This window comes from Panthera uncia, chromosome F2 (genome assembly GCF_023721935.1).
Source record: "Panthera uncia isolate 11264 chromosome F2, Puncia_PCG_1.0, whole genome shotgun sequence".
In the NCBI taxonomy this organism is placed as follows: Eukaryota; Metazoa; Chordata; class Mammalia; order Carnivora; family Felidae; genus Panthera; species Panthera uncia.
The window spans coordinates 43,853,037-43,875,403 of NC_064812.1; the positions used below are offsets into that span (position 1 = coordinate 43,853,037).

General features: G+C 41.0%; 1 protein-coding gene across 4 annotated transcripts in view; it reads left to right on the forward strand.

The window, feature by feature from the left end:
• Window positions 1–22,367, forward strand: part of RUNX1T1 (RUNX1 partner transcriptional co-repressor 1) — a 139,263-nt gene that overhangs the window by 37,449 nt on the left and 79,447 nt on the right. Inside the window, exon 1 of one of the 4 annotated variants that reach the window (XM_049633165.1) lies at window positions 2,372–2,850. The exons of the other annotated variants lie outside the window; for them this stretch is intronic. Coding sequence (XP_049489122.1) covers window positions 2,844–2,850 — 7 coding nt within the window. The 5' untranslated portion in view covers window positions 2,372–2,843. Of the gene's footprint in view, window positions 1–2,371; window positions 2,851–22,367 lie in introns of those variants that run through there. 4 annotated transcript variants of the gene reach the window in all.

Sequence of the window (22,367 nt, forward strand, 5' to 3'; positions counted from 1 at the left end):
TTCTGGCTGAGCCAGCCAAGTGCCCCTATTTTCAGTTTTAAAAGTATGTTTCCTAATGGTGATGCAAGACGGTGTTTTTGTCCTGGAGAAAACTTAGTACATGTTCAGTGCATATTCTTTTTTTCCCCTTCACTGACATACATGCGTTCATCACGTTATTGATTGTCTATTTTTATTATACAGGTTGGAGGTTAGAGATCTTGGCTCTTTAAGCTTGCTCTTTCTTTCTTTCTTTTTTCTTTTATTAAAGGGAAAGTTATTTTGGTCTAAGTAACTATATAGAAGTACGTATCCCGGTCTCCCTGTTCAGGGATTAAAGCATAAGAGGAGGAGACTGGTTCCTTGAGAAAAGGCTGGACTCAGATGCGCACACATTCAGTTAGGCCCATTCCGCAGTCAGACTTCTAGGTGAGAATCTCCAGGGATCTGGGTTTTGTTGACGTGGATCAATTTAAAGTGGCAATTACTGTAGCCAGAGAACAGCTTAAAAAGCTTTTTTACACATAGAAAAGATACATAATCACGCGGCATATGGAAGTTCAGTGTTCTGAGCAGTGGTTTAGGACTTTGCGGTATACCAATATTAAGACCCAGTTTTAAACGTGGATATCATCCAGTTTTCTTAAAGTGTGTTGCATTTTTGTCATAGGATTTTCTATTCCAGAAATGATTCACCATGCATATTGATGAAAGTTGGGTCTCCCACTGTGAAAATGTTTTCTTTCTAACGTAGGTATAGTATTAAAAAAAATCAACGACACGTAGCATTGAGTGGCTTTAAAGAAATACTCTCTTTGGAAATGAACATCTACAGACTCAGGATGCTGGATTCCATAAAGGCCCTTATAGCAGGACTTAATTGATTATCACACTCGCGCCTGCTATAAAGCTTTCTGTCATAAGAATGTTTGAGCTTGGTGCTTAACTGTACTGAAATCCATTACACAGAACCTCATTACAAGTGACATCTAACTAAGATGAACAAAAAGATTGGCCTCATAAATAGGGTGCAGTATACTATTAGTGACAGAACAGAGTAATCATTATGAATTGTAGTCTTTTTACAAGTTGTCTCTGACAATGACGGATTTTTGAGGGGTTCACTAGATGAAGCCATGCTTCTTGGGTGCAGTATTTAGGGGCCGTAGACATTCTTATTGATTGACGCTGTTTACCAAAGATGATTTATTTTTAGTCTGTATAGGGTATGTGCATGTATGTGGGTGTACTTTGAAACAGGTTGCATGTGCTGTTGGGAAGAGGTGTAGGAAGGGTGAGTAGGTAGAAATCACAGTCACTGCCTCTTGTTTTCAGATGGGTTTTTGAGATCTCTTTGAGGCAGCAAGTAGGGGGGAAAAAACCAATCTGACAAGGGCTAAAAGCATAGAAGAAGCAAAGGGCACGTTGAAGATCGCAAGGGGATGGCAAGAGTTAAAGGGGATGCTCCTGTCCATCATATGCATTGAGCTTGCTGGCTGGGCAGAGGCTCCGGAGTGGAATTGTTTCTGTGTTTATAGTGGATTGACCATACTATGGAAAGGTAAAGCCTGAGGAATCTGTCTCATCCCATGCCCTGTTGTTAAAACAAATACACACAGACCCAGGGAAGATTTGCAAGTGTTAAATTGAGGAAGAGTTTTAGAAGCGAACAGCATTTTCCTTCTGCCTGGCATTTTGTGTGTTTGGAAAAGGCATGCAAGGCGGGCAGGCGTGTGTTTCTCCTATGAGGCAAGGATGTTTTACAAAGGACTAAGGAGGGACCGCTGAGAGGAAAATAGCCAGCTTTAGATAAAGCACTGTAACAAAGGCTTGTAGTTTTATATATCATGGTGTCCATTAAAGCTTATGGGGAAGAGTCCATTGAACCTGGCTGGGTATGTGTTATTCATGGGAAGGATAAACATTTAAGGGTGTGCAAAAAATCAGAAATCAGGAGGATGTGATTGTTCAGCTTTTGAAAAGGCTTTACAGTGAAGATTTTGTTTTCATCTCCCATGGATCTCTATGCAAGGTAGAAGAGAGTAAGCTGAAAATGTTTGGAGCACATCAACGCAGGGATCCCAGGGGGTTAAAAGCACTCTAGTAAAATAAAAGTGGTCTGCTTCTGCTTCTAAAAAGTGTTCTATTTTACACATACTACTGAGAAGCTGACAAAGGGAATGATTCGGATACTTTGTTCAGTAGGATAAACTGGCACAAAATACAAAGTCTTAAAAAAATGTTTTTATACTGTTTCGGATTTCCAGTTCAATAAACAAGCTTTGAGGTTGGTGCCTACGTCGGTTTTTAAATAGAGTTTCCAATTATGGCTGTTAACATGAGAGGATGGAAGGGGAGCGTTTCATTGTGAGCAGTGGTAGGGGGCCCGTCTACTTTCCATTCTTTTGGCAAAATAAGGGTTAACTTGTAACGGGATGGGGGTGGTGATGAATGAATTATTCAGCATTTAGCTTATCATTCTGCATTTTACTTTCTGTTCTTTGGTGCTCTGGAACTTGCCCAGAGAGGTACAGTGGGTAAGGGGAGGTAGGGGTTGCGATACTTTGCACACACATCCCTGTCATTGTTCTGCCTGAGGAGACAGGGCTGGGTTCAAGGCCACATGTGCTCCTGTCATCATCCACATTTCTGCTCCAAGTGCAATCCGGAGTGTCAGCTCTCCATCTGTCTCCGCCTGGCAGGCGCACGCGCCCAGCACCCTGCCTCGGGCTATGCCGCCCCAGCCCCTTCTGACGGCCCTCCTCTCTCTGCCGGCGCTCATTCCAGAACAGGAGGCATGAGCCCCGATCGCGCTTGATTTTAGGAGAGAGTCACTTTCCGTGTGGACGCTGGATTCAACAAGGATGCCTGGTGAGTTCGCCCTGCTCTGCTTTCTTTCTCTGATTTTGAAATGAAGAAAGCTTACTTTTTATTATGCATGGAAAATACCTTCTGCCCCACGTAATTTACATAGGCGGGGGGGGGGGGGGGGGGGGGGGCGGTGACAGAGGTGAGGAGGGGAAGGTGGCATAAGGAGAGCCATCGAGATCTAGATACAGGGGCACAGGGTGTGAAGGCTTTGCTTTCGGAATTTGGGAGGTGTGTTTTAAAGGCTGAGGGGAAAGTACAGCCACATTGAGCCCAAGTAAGAAGTATCGCTTCTGTTACGGATTTTGTGACTGTCATCTGTACCTTGTATCCTGGACATTTCATCGGTGGAGAGAGTTTTCAGATTGTGGCAGAATCCTGGGATAAGGTCTCTTTAAAAAGCTGTTTATGTCAGAGAAAGTGAAGGGAGCTTTGGAACTGCAAACGATTTCAGTCTTGCCTTAAATCACAGTCCTTAGATGTCATAAGGCAAATAATTGAAATCGATTCATTAAAAATAAAAAGTCTGCTAGATTACTGAAGCTGTTGTGGTCCTGGAAATTTAGTGTATGTCAGTTTCCTCTGAAGCATGTTATCTTTGGAGCCTCGAGTGTCTCCGTGATGGTGGCCAGTGAAGTCTCTGCTTACGGAGAGAGAAGGCTGGGGGCGGGGGGGAGGGGGGAGCCTGATGGAGAATGGGTTGTTTCTTGCTCTTCTCAAGAACTGTCTGGATTGCCGTGAACCTACTTTGAGCAGCCTGTCCCCAGCTAAAAAAGACAGGGCAGGGAGAGATCCTCCAGCTGGCTGATTTGTGCAGATTATTTGGGTAGGACAGGCAGAAGAGACTGTGCTTGGTCACAGAGTTTGTACACCTCACAGATGGTGTTTTGAAACATTATCTGCCAGTTTTCTGCAACCACAGTTGTGTGTAGGTATTGCCAGTTGTTTGAAGAATGTTTTCCCCTTCAGGATGTGTCTTGTAGTCCTCTTCATTATTGATCTCTGTGCAGAAAGGATGCATTTGTGACAGAAGTGCACTTTTTCATTAGTTCAGTAGACAAGGAGTGTATGTAGCTGAAATATGGGGAAAATCAATTTACAGAAAGACAATGACTGAGGTCTTTGAAAGGTCATTTTAACTCTTTAAGCTCTCATCTTGATTTATATGCACCGCACAACTAAAGATGCAATGTGCGTTGGGTATGTGATAGGGAATCGGTGTGAAAAAGTATTTGTGTGGTTTTCTTTTTTTCCTTATTCCGCCAGAATATTGTAGCACAGTTTCCTCTGATTCTTGTGTCATACCTTGAGTCGTCTTTGTGTCTGTGCTCTTAATATATAGTGCGTGATCTGACTTACCAGCATTTTGAAGAGTCTCTGTTTTGTTTTGGTTAAAACCCTTTAATAGCCCAAAGCCATTTGTAAGCGATAATAGGTGAGAGAGATTAGTTAGGACCCTTGCCAGCCCCGACTGCTTAGGTGCTTCCATGATTTTAAAGTCATCTTCAAAGCATCCTTATTGCAAATACATTGAACTATAAAGTTTTAGGATCACCGATAAGTTTGTTTCAGTGTTAAGTCGTTAATATCTGACTGGTTCTAAAGCAGTAGCCTGAAGAGTGGCAGTGTTTCTCACTCTCTCTCTCTCATCAACTGTGTTAGAAAACCTTGTACTTGGATGCAGAGAATATATTAACAGCTGTGACTATAAGCATGTGCCAGAATGGCGATACTTGAGCAGATCTGACACTTGGCTATTTTTGACACCCATCTGCACTTTTTAAACTCTCCTAACGGATGGACTGCCTCTTAATATGTTTTTAGCATATTTTCGTCCATACATATGTACTTATATTAATGGACAATTTTAACCATCTGGGACAGATTTTATATTTTTAAATAAGACATTATGTGTAGTAGATTAAAAGGATGTGTTTTGGGTAATCTGATATTGTCGCTGTTTTTTGTTTTTCTTTGACTACGTGTTTATATCAACAACTTCTTCCTCCTCCTCCTCCTCTTTTTCTTCTCCCTCTTCTCCTCCTCCTCTTCCTCCTCATTATTATTATTATTATTGTTGTTGTTATTATTATTATTTCGGTAGGTCATGGTCAGACCTGGTTCCTGGTTGTGTCAAACCTGATGCAACAATTCTCAAATCTGGGACCTTTTTTCATAAAAATGGGGATTCCTGGAAACAAATGTGCACAGACTGAACTTATTCAAAGACATACCAATCTGTGGGGGTGGGTAGGTTAAAAAAAAAGTCTCAGTTTAGGATTTCTAGAACTATTTTGGTTAAAAAAACATGCTTTAGCTGTTGATAGCATACTGTTAACAAAACGAGCTATTTAAAAAGTTAAAGGAGACCGCTCCTGCTTTAAAGAAATAGATAAAACTTTTTTTTTATGATTGAACTTAATATAAGGAAATATCATGTCACTGCCTGTCACTTTGTAACAACTAGATCCTTGTGTTTAAGAAAAGGAAAATGTTTTCTTGTGAGATGGCTGAGACACCTTGGACATTATATTGTTTCGGGAGGAGATGCCTCTGAGCTTTCTGAAACATTTATATTTTTATCAATCTGTGTATAATATTATCAAAGACCATATGTTGACCTACAAAATGCTTTCAGGACTGTTTCCTTAAAAGGACAATAAGCGAGCACAGTGAGTGTAGCCCAGAAATAGTGCTGTTCTTTCAGAAGATGGCTAGTATGAGGTCAGACCACCCTTTCTCAATGGTCCTGCTCTCCAGATGTGCCTGGAACTTTTTTTTTTTAAGTTCAAGTTTCCAAAAAAAAAAAAAAAAAAGAAAAAAAAGGTCTGTTTTCAAAATCTGGTTTTACTTAAGACATCTCCATCCTGGAGTGCATTTCATAAATTGCCCACATATTTTTCTTAGCAGAGAACTTAACTGGCTGTAATTTTTAACACATGGCCACATCATGTGATATTTTCAAAACACTTACACATAGCTTTAAGAAGGTCCCTGCAGAAATGATCCATCTTCTCACAGCCGGCCCGTTTTTTAGCAGCATATCTGCATTTTCCATTTAGTAGAGCTATATATTATTAGCTTACATTTTTGGGTAGTAAAACAGTGCATTGCTGATTGTAAAACATGGACTTTATTATCTGCTGAAAATTGATTTGGCATTTATAGCCACTGTGTACTAGACTGTTTTTCTGTTTTTAACATCAGTGCTTGCAAGCGATGATTTGTGTAAAAAACAGAGATGAAATTGCCACGGACAGACAACTGTTAGTGTCCCTGGTAACTGAACATTTGGGTAATGCACCTGGTTATTTTCTTTTAAATAGATTAATCTATAAATGCTATTATGCAACAGCAAAAAACACAACAGTCCATCCACTGTCACTCAGTTTTACCTTGCAGGTTGATTTTCCGTTGTGTTGGGCTAACTCTTTGCTGTATCAAACAAGCCTCCGGCCAGCTATTAAAAGAAGACTGTATAAGCTGCAGATACCCCATTATAAATGTAGATTGTACAGGCGTGACTTCTTTGTCACTTAGTAGTTCCGGCTTCCCTTCAATCTCTGGCACCACTTCCTTTTTCTTGTCCAGTTATTTTCTGTTAATATTTTTGAGTCCTTGACCTTTTCATTCTATATATTTTCAATAATACTTGGAAACTTTTGCAAGGCATCTTTCTGTGTAGTTAATGGTCTGTTGAAAAAGATAAGTGTTTAATTTTTGGGGGGGGGTGGTGGTGGTGGTCATTTCTGATGATTTCATAAGACAACTAGTTTATTTTTACTTCTTAGAGTAAACATTCCGCTTGGTGGGCATTATAGAGTCTAGAAATGTTTATTAACCGTCTCATCATTACACTGACATCTGATGTTTGCAAAGAAGATGCTGTAACTATAATATTCTGAGCAGCCTTCTGAGTCATCAGAGGAACAAATACCTTTCAGAGCTGGGAGGTTGATCTGGCAAATGCCTTTAGTTTACAGATGTTGAAACTGGCTCATAGAGGTTGAGCAACTTGCTCAGGTGGTTTATTAAAGAAAGAAGATTCTCCAGGCCACCCTCTTTACCATGCCACTGCTAAATCTCATATACACGTTACCAGACCAGTGTCAGTCTTACTTTATTGTCTTTCATATTCCACCCTGGATTGCTCTTACTGTATGCTTTCTCCCTTCTTACACCAGGACTGCAGAGGGATGTGGGAGAAAATTCTCTAGCAATAGTCACTTGACCTGTGGCAGAAGTATGCCATCAGATTTGCCTTCTAATTGTTTGGAAATGAGAGAACCTCACTGTGGTTAATCACTAGGGGGCTAAGCAGATTGAATAATGCAAGGCTATGGCAAGGGAAAGGTTACTGTCATAAGGAAGTGCAGGTGGTAGACATTGGTAGGTTGCTGAAAATGTGCCAAGGACCGGATGACTAGGGTTCGGTTCCCTTCATGCCCTCAAGGAGTTTTGAGTTGTAGAGCTCTAGGTAGAGAAGGAGACAGTAATTAGGATGTAGAGTAATGAGAGCCTGGAGACAGGAGACAGGTAAAGGAACCCAGAGGTGAGGGAGTACCTGGGTGCCTTAGAAGTCCAGGACGTAGCGGGAGGGTGGGCAATGGGCCAATCTAGTGCTTATTAGAAACCCATGCCTGTCTTATGTTGCATCAGATTGGATCTTCGTTAATGTAACTTAACATTTTTTACTTTGTTGTTCTTATACCGAAGACAGGACATTCATTTTTTGTTTATTAAATTTTAATTTCTGTGTGCGAGAGTGGGTATAGTATTTCTCGAAAGCGGTTTCTTTGCGTACTGTTGTGGTTCTTGGGTAGCTAACTGTATCTGGTGGAATAAGTCATTAATTTAAATGACTCATAACTTGAGAACAATAGGATTTCACACCTGACCAAGAAGCAGGTTTATCTGGCTGGCTTTCTCAAACAGCTGTTTGCATTAATTAATATTAATGTAAATGTACTTTCTGAGAATGTCTAGCTTAATTATGTTTTTCAACCCATAGAGTTCCAATCAAAGGAATCAGGAAATCCTCTTAATCTCAAAGGGAATATATAACTGCCATCTCTGAACAGAATAAATCTCTGATAGTATAGGAAGAGCAGCCTATTATTGAAAACTGGCCCATGCCAGGCCCAGGGCTAGGCACCTTATATACTTTCTAGGTCTCACTGCCCTTGTTCTGTAAATGGTTTCTGTGACCACGTGATCTGTTTGAAACCTGAAGATCAGGTAAATTAAGCTTTGCCCCCAAGGACACATAGATCCAGTTAAATGGCAGAGGAAGGATGCTCTGGTTTGTCTGATTTTGGATTCCTTTCTTGTTTTCTTTTTGAGGACGGGGGAGGATGTTGTGGCTTGAAGACAGGATATTTTGTAATGGAAGCTAGATGGAAAGATTTAAAGGGGGATGTTTGAATTTGGAGTAGAGTTGTTCTCTTTGCTGAAAAATAAAAATGGTACAACATTAGCCTTAATCATCAAGAATATCTTGGATAAAATAGGTTAGGATGGGTAGTTCTCTGTGTATTTCTACTCCTTTTGAAAGAGTGCAGTGAGACTAATAGGCATCAGGGGGCTAACGTCATTATTTTGAAAAGTCTGATAGAAATCATAGATTTATTCTTTGTCAAAACTGTACAGGCTAACTAAAACAGCACCTTTCTAGGCTTTGGGAAAGAGGTAAACCTGCTTATCTTTTGTTGATCAGAAGCCCAGATAGGATTTTCCAATGTCTCAGGTTAGTAGAAAATTGGAAAGCAGATGATATATTCAGCATATTGGCAGACCAGATCGTTTTGTTCACCAACATTGTGTGGTTAAACAATAAAAATTAAAAAAAGTCAGATCTCTTGGTAGTGAGACTGTTGGGGACCCATGATTCTGCCCCAGGAAGGTTCTAGGCCTGCAGACACAGTGATTCCAGACGATGGGGACACTGTAGGAAAGCAGATACCTTTCTTCCGCATGCCCCTCCCTCCCTAAAAAGAAGCAGTTGATTTTTAAAATTGTGGGATGCTTTCTCTAGAAGCTTTCATTTCTGTTTTCCACATTTCTTTTTTAAAGGCTGGACGATAAGTGTACTCACTTTATTAGAGGGATTCTTTTAATTCTGTGTGGTTTATTAACATCGTGTCGGGTACTTGCTGCTCATGCAAGAATATAATTTTGAAAGAACCGACGAGAACATGATACTGTAAAGAGTTTGGCCTTAAGAGCTATGTAATTAGATGGGCAGAAATGCTCTTTAGGAAGAAGGGGTATTAGAGGGTATCTTTATCATGTGTTTATAGCTTGAACAAGAGTCTTAAAGAGTTTGACAAAATAAACAAACCATTCTTACTAAGCTGAGATGATTTTGAGGGTGTGCTTAGTTATTTGGAAGTTTGAGAAAGACAGTTGCTGCGCTTCTGAGCATCCCATTACTTTACATTTGAACTTTGTATGATTTAACTTCACTGCCTTCCTCAGGACTTGTCTGCTTTAATGGTTGTCGGGTTATTGGGAGGAAGACGCACAATAAAATTTGAGGGTTCTGTGGTAACAATTTATATATTCTTGCATTTGAAATGCTTAACATGTGTCCTGACAAGGATATGACCAGAATGAGGAAGGGCCTGGATTCTGACACTTTCCGTGTGAGATGGGCATTGTTTCCTCTTTATTATGGTTGTATCTGAACCTGTACACTCAGCACTTAGGGGAACACTTCATTTGAAAGGCCTGTTAACATTTATTTTCTTCCTTTCTGCTCTGGCATGAGTTGTCTTTGTACAGCCTAGGAAAATATTAAAGGGATGGAAATGAAAATTTGTGTTCTTAGAAAGCACCCTGTTTTCTTCTAGACTTCCCAGAATACTCCTTATCATTGGTTTATAAAATATAGAGTGATAGAAATCAGAGGCAGAGCCCGGTTGTTAATTACCCAGGCATGCTCTTCCTTACCAGCATTTGCTTGTGAGAATGACATGGCCAAAAAACAAAAAACAAAACAAAACAAAACAAAACAAAACAAAAAAAGTGGTAAATGTAGACATAACCAGACTTTTAAAACTTTTTCCATTTTGTACACTTTAGGAGTCTCTCCGAAGAACTTTGCTGAGAGGAAGAGTTTACCTGTCTGTATTATTTAACTGTTTGCTGCTGAAGGGAATGTCTATTTGTTTTTCGTCTTTATTTACGTCTTACTCGCATTGTGGGAGTAAAGCATTTGGGACCCTATCGATGTGATGTTAATATACCTTCCATCAAAACCTCTCGGAGAATTCAGCCATTTGGCGGTGTTTTCCAAAGAGTAGAAGAGAATCTCTTTAAGCCACAGAGTTGCTTCTGTTTGCTGGTTTAAAATTTTTATACTTACTGGCAATCATTTTGGATGGCCATGGTCTTCTCACTCAGCGATAGTCTTGCTCAGTGAGTGCTGAACATGTTTTACCTTTTGCTTTACAACTTGGATTTATATTATGCACGATTAATATGTGGTGTTTTATCAGGCCATCTTTTTGAAGAGCACAGGGGGTAGAGAATGTCAATTCCTGGGTGTGAATCAAGGTTCCTCCACTTAGTGGCGTGACCAGGAACAAGTCAGCTTACTGTCTGCCCCAGCTCCACGTTCTTTGTCTTAGAGACAATTATTCTGCCTTGCTGACTTTTACTTCACAGGACGGTGATAGTCATGATTGGAAAGGTGCTGTGTGCCCCTAAAAAGCATAGTTTACATGCAAGCAGTAATTATTAAAGGCAGACCGTGGTGCTCTGTGGACTTAAAAAGGGGGATAGTGTTTGAGCCACACAAAAGGGCTCTACACTCTGGTGCTTGATGAGTTTTTTTGTGCACATTTGATGGGATTTTCCAAATTCTGTTGACACCCGATAGGATTTTCTCCCATCTCTGTCATCTGCTCACCCCTTTTCACTGAATGCGCCCACCCTTTTACCCATTCCAGTCATTTGCTAACTTGGAAAGGTCACCAAACTTAGGATGGTGAATAAAATAATAAGATACATGCTTAAGAAAAGTCCATCTTGGCTTTTTTCAGTTATTGCAGCTTCAATTCAGTGATTCAGAGGCTTCCCTCCCCCCCCCCCCGCCCCCCACACACACTGATTTTTCTGTTACTTGGTAGGGGATGTTGCTAGAGAGATGAATTCTGTCTAACCTTTTATGTCTCCCAAGATACATACTCTTCTTTGTTGTTTAAAATAGACATCTGAAACATCATCAACTCTTCTTGATAAAGCTGCCATTTACATTATGATCTTGAGTTCTTCGTTCTAATAATTCCATTCCAGACTACCTGTGAGCGTGGCATATAGTAGGCAATCAGCACATGTTTGCTTAATGAGTCAGTGAGTGGATGAGAGGTGAACTGGGACTCACCGAGATCTTAAAGGAAGGAAATAATGCACAGAGCATGTTAATTATGAGGGGGAAAAAATAAGTGACTCTTGGAGAAGTTTTGGTAAATGAAGTTTAAGAATCAAGTATCTGCTTTCAGCATGAAGGAAACATAATGCATTTGTTTTTCGGCCATACAACTTCATTGGTAGCTAGCTGTGTCGTAGTTAAAATTGCATGCGTCTGGGGCTCCTGGGTGGCTTGGTCGGTTAAGTGTCCGACTTTGGCTCAGGTCACGATCTCGCGGTCTGTGAGTTCGAGCCCCGCGTCGGGCTCTGTGCTGACAGCTCAGAGCCTGGAGCCTGTTTCAGATTCTGTGTCTCCCTCTCTCTGTGACCCTCCCCCGTTCATGCTCTGTCTCTCTCTGTCTCAAAAATAAATGTTAAAAAAAAAAAAATTGCATGCATTATAAATCAGTTTATCATGATCATATGTGTATAATGCAATGTATAACACTTAAACCCTTTCTGGCATAATTACTGAAATCAGAAACAAAGTCCAGGGCTTTTGACAATGGTACACAGTATTTTGGGAAATTGGCTGTCCCTTTACCTGAGCACTTGTGTGTCGTTTGGGAGGAGGGGTGTAAGGTTTCAGTCTTCTAGCAGACATATTGAGTAAGATTCTAGCAAAAGACAAATATTAATGAAATATTTTCATCGTTTCAGTTACACAGGAAATTCAGCCAAGCAGTTTCTTCAACCAATAATCTTAGATGAGTAGTAATGTGATAGGCTGATAAAATTTATCCTCAAAACTCCAGAGAGCTTGCTAAGATAATCTATTCAGTGCATGATATATATAGTATTCTCGTGAAAAACATGTAATTTCTCGCATTAATGCAGCTCTCTTTCTTGAAATGTATTTGCCTTCTTCTATGTGTTTCAACATTTACATTGAATCCTTTGAAAGGAACAGGGCAGGACTTTAGAGTTTCAGGGACTATTATTATATGGTATACCTGAAAAGAATAATCTTGCCAATTTGACAGGTATTTGGTATTTCTCTTAATTTGTGCCTTTTAAAAAATTCATAGGTCAGTTTAGCTTATCAACCGAGTGGCTCTGTTTTTATCAGGATATTGTGATGTTCTGCACAGATACCAGACTTTCTAACGGTGAGGGAGCACTTTGGAAACAAGGTACAGAATGACTTAGATAAAGTGGGTTCGCAGACCAGTAGCCATCACCTGGGAACTTTGTGGAAAGGGACATTCTTTGTCCCACACCAAACCCATGATCAGAGACTCCGGGGGTGACCCTGCAGTTGTGTTTGAACAAGTTCTCAGAGGATTCTGAAACGCGTTGACGTTTGAGAAGCACTGTTGTAAATTACAATTTTTGTCTCCTTCTGTATTCTAGAGAAAATACCCCTTTGTGATCATAAACTAGTGGAAATCCTAGATAAATGGAAATCAAGGCAATTTATTTATTTTAAGTGATGTATTTAAAAAATAATAAGAAATTACTAATAATGTATTTATTCAGATCCTTAGTTTCTAATGGCATATTCAGATTCCCACACATCACAGCTAAATTGACAGAGATCCTAAAGAGAGGGTGCGTTTCACCTGATTCAGAGATGTTATTTGTTCTGATAGTTGCTTTTAAACAAGTGAGTTTATTTCAGTACACTCAGGTACCTTTTATTATGCCCTGGCCTCATTTTGAGGCCACCTTTTGATGATTCACAATTTTGTGAGTTTAGGTGATGGGGCCTCTGTAGACGTTATTTTGGTAGACTACAATTTCATGCTAATATCAGGTAGTCTTGAAAGTTTAGACATAGGAAAGTGTCTTTTTTTTTTTTCCTCTCTCTGTGTTGAACGTAAATAAGGGTTCAGCATAATTAAAAAATGTTTCGTCAGTAGTGCCTGGAGAAGATTTATTTCTTATGTCTCCTGTATCTTCTGTTGTTCTCTTTTGTGCTTGGTGTGCCTTCAGTAAGCGTCATCTGACACGCTTTGTGGCCTTTGCCTCCTGTGATAAAATAGATTGAAATGATTCCTGGCACCATCTGGTGAAGAGGGGCAGCCCTGGAGGACTGGGCTTTGAGAGAAAGTGACTGAATGCTAAGAAATGTGGAAGTCTAGGGACACAAGCAAAGGATTTTTTTTTTTAAAGAGCATGAACATTAATACATCTTCTTGAGGTTTGATGGGACATGTACTGCCTACTGCCCCATCTGGTGCTTATGATAGCATGGCATATTAGCAGGCTGCAAGTTCATAATGTATTCAGGGGGAGGAGACATCCCTTGCATACCAATTGAGGCGTCCTCTCTTTCAGAACTGCTTTTGAATTTCAATGATGTTTATATCTTCCAAGCCGTGACTGAACTGAGCATTTCCGCTCTGAGGAATAACATGAGTGTGTGTGTGTGTGTGTGTGTGTGTGTGTGTGTGTTCTCTCTCCTGTTCCTGCATTAATTTATCTTCCTCTCTTCTTTCTTTCTTGATGAAACTATAAGTAGTTTTTAACATTATGTCGGTATATGATTTTTTTACAAAAAATTTCCGTTTTAAAACTACATAATTTTTTTTTCTAATTTCATTTATGGCACTTAGGGCATATTGCCTTGTGGGATTATTTGTGTCGCCGTCCCTTTATAGATTGAACACTTTTTGAGGGTCAGGCCTGTATCTAATTATGTATGTGTCTCCATGGCACCGGGAGTTCAGTCATCCATTTAACAAATATTTATTTACTGAGCTTACACGGTGGGTGTGACACTGTTTTAGGTGTTGAGGAATCACTGGTGAGTGGGCTGGGGAGTCCCTCCTCTCAGGGCATTTGTATCTTAGTTGGGAGGAATGCAACAATAAACAAAGAAACAGATACATCCACAAGATAATTTCAGACCAGGCTAAGGCTAAGTACTATTAAAAAACAGTCTAGAAAGAGGAGGTGGGAGGGGAGGGAGGGTGATGGCTGGGGGGGGGGGTGCTCACTTAGATTGGATTGTCAGGGGAGGCCCCTTTAAGGAGGTGAGGTTTCTGCCGAGACCTGAGCATCTGAAGATTTAGTGGGAGAGGAATAGCAAGTCCAAAAGCCCTGAGGTGAGAACATGATTGGCATTTTCAAAGGTAGCTTGAGCCAAGTTCAGGCAGCCATGGCCAGGAGTTGGGGTTTTATTCTTACCATGTCTAGAAGCCATCAGAAGTGACATGATCTAAATTAATCTTTCAAAGGATAACTTGAGCTGCCATGTGTCATGCTTTTAGTAGGCACTAAATAACTATCGAAGGAGTGAGATGATCCTTTAAATCCACGGAGGCATTCTGTTGAATTGGAATGAGCATGGATGTTAGTATCAGAAAAACTCTTGGATTCTGGCCTTGCCATTTGCTTGATGTTGGATTCTGAGCAATTATTTAACCTCTTGTGGCATGTGTCTTCTCATCTGTCGAAAGGGAAAATTAGTACCTAAAACCACGATATTATTGTGAGAGTTAAATGAGATAATTCATTTAAAAGACCCAGCACAGTGCCCAGTTCCTAAAAGATGCCCGATCTACCATTGACACGCTGAGCACAATTAAAACATTTGGGCTGGTTTCGAGGAATATTTAAACAGTTGGCAGCATCTTGCTGGAAGTCCTTTTCTGGTACTGTTATCTTTTGAATAAAACACTGTTAAAATATTACATGGTAGTAGTACCCAGCATCTGTAGTCTGTTGCTCTTGATCTAGAATTATATTAGGAAGAAAACTCAAGGAATTTTGTGGCAAAATCCATGTCCCCTCAAACAACCTGGATTGTTTTTTAAAATTTCTTCTTAGCCAAAATGTATCTCAGTGAATTTGAAACATTTTTACAAGTGACATTCTTTCAGTTGCTTTATACACACACACACACACACACACACACACACGCACGCGCATTCTCTCTCTCTCTCTCTCTCTCCCTCTCTCTCTCTCTCCCTCCCTCCTACCTTCCTTTTTTTTTTTTGGAGTTTAACTTAAGGAAGCCAAAATGCCTTCTGAGTCGGTGTGATAATTGTGGTTATTTGAAGGATGTTAGAGACAAAAGTTTTAATTCATAATAAACAGTAACTTCATTAATTAGTTACATGTTAATATTAGCTACAAGCCATTTGAAAGGAATTTTTGAATACACTCAAATGGGGACAATAAGGAGCTGTTGCCTGAATGATGAGCTTAATTGCAGGAAACAATCCTTCAAGTATTTTCATTTAGTCTGCGAGGCAATGTTTGGCTGGTCAGACTTTCTGCAGCGGAATTGTGGGATCGGGGTGGGGGCAGATGTTGCTGGTGGTTGAATGTCTAAAGAGTTCCAAGTCGGGGCGCCTGGGTGGCGCAGTCGGTTAAGCGTCCGACTTCAGCCAGGTCACGATCTCGCGGTCTGTGAGTTCGAGCCCCGCATCAGGCTCTGGGCTGATGGCTCGGAGCCTGGAGCCTGTTTCCGATTCTGTGTCTCCCTCTCTCTCTCTGCCCCTCCCCCGTTCATGCTCTGTCTCTCTCTGTCCCAAAAATAAATAAAAAACGTTGAAAAAAAAAATTTAAAAAAAAAAAAAAAAAAAAAAGAGTTCCAAGTTACCATTGCCTTAGACACAACCCACATACACGGGTTAGTTGCATCAGTGTTTAAACTGGCTCTTTACTTTTAAAATTCTGTATTTGTTTTTGGCTAGAGGTTCTCACCTCAACCGGTAGATTATTTTTTTTTATATCCGTCCCCGCCCCCCCCCACCGAAACATTCAGGAAAACAAATGATGCTTAAGGAATGTGGGGGAGGAGGTAGTGTGGGCAATTCAGGCAAGTTTCGTCAGCACTTACAAGATTCTTGAGATGTTTTTTCATGGCCTACAGAACCCTACAGAGCTGTTAACATCTGCACGTTTATGTGAGAGGAGCCACAGGATGCCATGAATGCAGATACTTAGGAGGTATTTGTCTCTAGGGAGAGAAGAGAAAGAAAAGGCAGGCTGGCCAGGTGAGATAGGTACATGGGCTCTCAATAATGATCTGCCATACTTTCCCCTCAGTTTAAGACGGAACCAAGAGAACAGGGTCCAGACGTTATTTACTGATACCTCATGCATTTTGACGAAACCAGAAGTCCTTAAAGGTCTGAAAAACTATAGTGAATGTTCATTGAAGCAATTGGTATCAATCGTAAACATTCACATTTAGTTAATTGTTTATTGGAAATATATTAAGTTGATTTGGTTCCTTTGAGCTAAACATTTGGCAACATTTTGGGGCGCCTGGGTGGCTCAGTCAGTTGAGCGTCCGACTTTGGCTCAGGTCATGATCTCACACTCTGTGAGTTCGAGTCCCACGTCAGGCTCTGTGCTGACAGTTCGGATCCTGGAGCCCACTTCAGATTCTGTGTCTCCTCCTCTCTGTGCCCCTCCCCTGCTCATGCCCTCTCTCTCTCTGTCTCAAAAATAAATAAAAACATTAAAAAATTAAAAAGAAAACATTTGGCAACATTTTTGTAACTGAGCACATATTGAAAGTGCACGGGTTATGCTCTAGTCTTTCTCAATAATTTATGCAATAGTTTTACTTGAAAGAATTGTGTGGGAACTTTTCTTAAAAAGGACTGCTCAGCTGCTCAGAGCACAGATCCTTGCCATTGTAAACTGCATTTAGGCAGGTGTCTAGCAGATGTTGGAGGAAGTGGGTGAATAGATTAAGTGGGTGTGGCATCCTTTGCCCTAATATAACCTATGAGGCAATTTTGGAACGAATGGTTTGAGGGCAGAGACTCTTGTCTCTGACTCCTTTCTTGCCTGTAGTGCCTAGCACAGTGTTTCTCACGTAATATGCATGATGAATTTCGCAGAAGAATACCCTGTAACTCAATGACAGCTCTGTGATTCATGCATTCCCTTCATCAGTCATGTAGCAAGTATTGATTGAGCTCTTAATCTATATTACACCTTTCTCTAGCCCCTGGGGATGAGCCTATGAATAAAAGCAAGCATAATTCCTTGCCCTCATAGAACTTTCCTTCGAGTGTGTGCGTTTGAGGGTGGCTGTGGATGGGAACAGACAATAAATGATGAACAAAATATAAGTGAATTCTGTGGTAGGTTAGAAGATGATAATTATGAAAAAATTGGGCAGGAGAAGGCGGCTCATTCAGGCTGTTGAGAGAAGGGGTCAGGCTTCAGTTTTAATTAGGGTGGATAGATGGGCCTCTTTGAGAAGGGACTTTTGTGCAGAGACTGGCGAGGTAAGCAAAGGAGCCCTGTGATTCTGTGGGGGGGGGGGGGGGGAGAAAAAGGGGGGAGGGGGGGGGGGGGGGGGGGGGGGGGGACATAAAGGCAGAGACTGAAGGCTGGAGGGTGGCCTGGGTCAGTTCAGGAACAGGAAGGAGGCCAGTGTGGCTGGATGGGACCTGGGGTGAGGGTAGAAATACGCTGGGAGTGGAGATTCAGAGACATAACTAGAGAGTGAGTGGGAGATCCTGGAGGGCTCTTTAGGCCATTCTAAGGACTTTCCTATTCAACAGAATTTAATACTCATCCCAGATAACCACTTCCCAGCACCTTGGGCACAGGCGTTGTTCTCATCTGCATGATGCTATGACATCAGGTATTTAAGCAGTGCCGCCATCTGAAGACCTCAGTGTGCCTCAGGGAAATTGCTGTCTAGTATTTTTTACTCCAGGCATCGTGCAGATATTTATTTTACTGCCATTGTTATTCAACGCGATTTGCTTGTGTGTTCTGTTTTTTGTGTGTGGCAGGATGAATTCCCTAACCTAACTCCTACTCCACCCAGTGCTGGTCAGATCTACAAGTTCAGTCTTCTTTGGGTCCTGGCTGCCTTATCTTAGTGCTTTTAAACCCATTTTAGGTACCATGTGCTGAGAAACAGGCATTTGCCAAAGGTAAACTAATAGTCACACTGGAGTGATATTGAAAATCTTGGTGTAAATCCTGTGTTTGTGGAAACGGGCATTATTTGTGGCTCTCATAGGCTGCAATCTAGAACCTCCTTAAATAGGTTAAGGTCTGTCAGCTTCCCTAGTACCACTGAAGTGAGTTAAGTTGGTTACAAGTTCCCGTCTAGTATCTATTAACACATGAGAAGGTAAGTTACCCTAGTATCTGTTCACATGTGAGTCATCTCTGACGTGTAAGTCATTCCTTTCTTCTTTCAAGGCAGAGACAGTCTAAAATGATACATGGATGGACATAAGATATCAGTGAAAAATCTGTATCCTCTGGGAGAACACAGGCCATGGTGTAGACTTCCTGCATCTCCCGGTGCTATCAGCTTAATTATCTCAACCATTTCCTTGGACCCACTTGAAATTCCTGACTCTCATGAACTTGCTGCCCCATCTCCAGGTCATGGAATTGTGGTGGCTTCTTGGAGCCATCTCAAAGCATAAGTGAGTTTTAGTGGCTGCACAGTAGAGGGGTTCACTCCAATATACAACTATTGAGGTGTTGCCTCTGGGAAAGACTTTGTGCGAACCACTGCAGGGTTTCAGAGAGAGGAGGACGCGGTCTCAGCGCCGAGAGAGCGTGAAGTCTAGCAGGGGTTGTCACGTTGCAATAAGGATTGCCATGGAGATTGAGAAGCAGAAAAGTGGAGATTAATTGGGGAGAAGTTACAAGAGGCAGTGACGGTCCAGATCAGCATGAGAGGGACTTAAAAGCACTGACTGGAGTCTGTGGGATAGCAGCTCCTCAAATGCATGCTGTGGTCTGAGAGAAAAGAAGGGAGCAGAATCAAGAATCCTGCTGGCATTTTGAGCCAGGGTAACTGGCAGGATGGCTGTGCCTCAGTGGAACTCTAAGAAAGTCAGGAGGATGAAGTAGTTTTGTGGAAAGGGTCCTCTCACTGATAAGTTGAGCTCGAGACTCTTACAGTCACAGGAGCCATTCTGCGGGCGGTGAGAGACGTGGGATGGGAGCTTGGGTGAGGAACTGAGTCCTGAGATAGGAATTGAAATGGAGAAAATAAGTTGTACGTGACCACCGTGGGTAGACCATTTTGAGGAATGGGAAATACTAGGTTAGTGTTTTATCAATGCCTTGAAATTTCAGTGTAATTATATTACGGTTTGCTGTGATCATGCGTAAGTTCCTGTTTGAAATTAACTTTTATGTTTGTCCCACTTGGTAGTCCTTTCTTTCCCATAGTTTTTGAGAGAGGATTTATATTTCTTTTAGTTACCATCAGAGCTATACTTACCTCTCCCAGTTGTGAGTACCTTCTCCTTTCCTTTTTGAATACCCTATGTAGACTTTGCATTTCACCAGTACTTCCTGTTGCTTGTATCCGTGGAGAGCTTCCTCATGGTGGAATCAGTTGATTCCACAGTATCCTGGCTTGAACCATTGTGGTTTCCAAGTGGAGGACAACCTGTTGCTTAAGAGTGTGGGCTTTGTAGCCAAACAAAACTGAGTGTGATTTCCTCGTCTGTCCTCCATGTACTTGCCCAGTGTGCCTCAGTTTGCTCATCTGGTTCTCTTGAGTATTAAATGGAATCATGGAATCATGGCCTACGTGCTGGCCCCCAGTTAATGAATAGTTAGCGAAATAACAGTGGTGATGATGCCGATAGCGGTAATACTCATTCTATCTAACTCTCATTAGATTTACCCAGTGCCTGCTCTGTGTTGCAAACGTGGGTTATGAAGTAGAATGGGGTCCTTCCATGGAACATGGCTATTACTTAGTACTGGCTACTAAGCCCACCTCTTCATAGTGTCCATTTGATCATCTCTTGAAAAGACTGATCAGGACACAACAGACCTGCACCCTTTAGTCCCGTTCAGCCATTTTTTCCCCGTAGATACTGCTCTCAGTCTGGTGTTGACTTCTTCACAGCTGCCTCTCTGTGAGACCTTGTAAAAGTCACATTGGTTTTCTCATCCACAAAATGTGAATATAGCCAACTCCCAGTTACAGCCTGTTTATTCAAAGTGAATTGATTTTGACCTTTTCTCTCCTGCTGCCTCTTTTGCCCATCTCGCTGCAAATTAATTTCCACACAAGAGAATCAGCGAGAGCAGTAATAAAACATAAAATTAAAATTAGTTAATGTTGGTTCATGAGGATTTTTGAGAGCACAGAAGGTATGTAATTTACTATGAGCTTTGTCTGAGTTTTGATTTATTTGTTTATACCATTCAGACTCCTGTTATCATGGATAGTAAGAATTGGCAGTTATATAAAACAAACATTATCTGATTAAAAAAATTAGGAATTTTGGGATAAATTCAGCTTAAGGTATTAGGATTTTTAATACTGTCTTTCCAAGATTCTAAGGAAAATACGACCAAAAAATTTTATCTATACTGTCTTTGATATAACCTTTTATGCCTGTTACTATAAAAATATAAAATAGTCACGCTAGTTTTTATTTTCACTTATATAAAATTTTATCTATGTATATTTATTAAATTTTATAAGATGATAATGCATTATAGAAGCTTTTTATGAAGTTCCTTATAGTTTTGTGATAGCCTGCTCGAACCTAGCTGGAGTTTTCCTTTTAGGAGATTTTTCCTTGGTTGCTAATATTGAAGCTTGACAAAGATAAAGAACTTTATCTTTATCTTTCTTTTTGGGAAGGGATTTCATAAACTTGGTTTGGGGGCATTTGAGGATACTTTAGCTAATCTTAGATAATGGATGTCAATTTTCTTAAAATAATTTTGAAATTGAATAAAATTAACTTTTGGGGAAACTTTTTTTTTTTTTTTTTTTTTTGAGGGGGCAGGATGCTCTGCAAAGAGGTCTGAAAAATTTGAATTAAGCTTCCTCTTGGGGAAGATTCCTCCTCCAGGCTCACCCATCTTTTATAACAAATGAGAAATGGGAGAGGTTGAGGGCTGGTAGCATTCTCTGGATATGAACAAATAGGGACACAAGAAGAAAGGAATAAAAGAGAACATATAAATTGAAATGAAAATATAGTCATTCGCTAAATCTTTTCTTTCTTTTTTTAATCAAACTTTTTTTTAATGTTTATTTTTGAGAGAGAGAGCATGAGCAGGTAAGGGGCGGAGGGAGAGGGAGACGCAGAATCTGAAGCAGGCTCCAGGCTCTGAGCTGGTGGCACAGAGTCCGATGTGGGACTCGAACTCACGAGCCCGGAGATCATGGCCTGAGCCAAAGTCGGACGCTCAACCGACTGAGCCACCCAGATACCCCATCTTTTTTTTTTTTAATTTTTTTAATGTTTGTTTATTTGTGTGAGTGGGAGAGAGAGGGAGAGAGAGAAGGAGGGGGGGGAGGGGAAGAGAGAGAGGGAGACACAGATAGGAAGCCGGCTACAGGCTCCGAGCTGTCGGCACAGAGCCCAGTGAGGGGCTTGAACTCATGGACTGTGAGATCATGACCTGAGCTGAAGTTGGACACTTAACCAACTGAGCCACCCAGGTGCCCCAAAATCTTTCCTTCCTAACACACATGCTGAATCCCATGACATAGCTGAGGGCAGTAAAATAATGAAATAGGGCATAGTCTTCCTGTAAGAAGGCCATATCTGCTTCATGAGCGGACACTTACTTTTTCCTTTGTGCAAAGGCATATCAGGTAGGCTGTGATCCTGAGTGTTGTAGGAGTAATGGCTGACATTTATTAGTGCTTGTGTATATTCTAGGCATTGTGTATGTGCTTGACGTCCATGTTTTCTCTTTTAATCCTCAAAATCACTTACAGAGGCAGTTGCTAGGACCATCCATATTTTATGGGGAGGAGATGGAAGTTCATAGATCAAGGAATTGCCCAGCTGGGGAGATGGATGTAGGATTCCACTCAAGAGAGCTGACTCCCCAACCATGCTCTTGGTTCCCTGCCTGGACTCTTACCAGTGCGTCATCGTCATATCGTAGGCAGGGAGCACTTTACTTTCATATAATGGAACTATAAAGTTTTTACAGTTGGAAGAAATCTTAAAGAACCACACCTTCGTTTTCCAGAGGGGGAAAAAAAAGAAAAGAAACACAAAAGCATTCGGCCTATAGATTTCAACAGTCTTTCATTCAGTTAGTCAGTTGGCCAGCCAATACTTACTATTTACTGTTACTACTGTGTGCCGAGTAGTATATATGCCAAACATAGCCCGTGTCTTCATGGAGCCCTGGTGGCCTTTACGTATATATTTGGTGGTGGA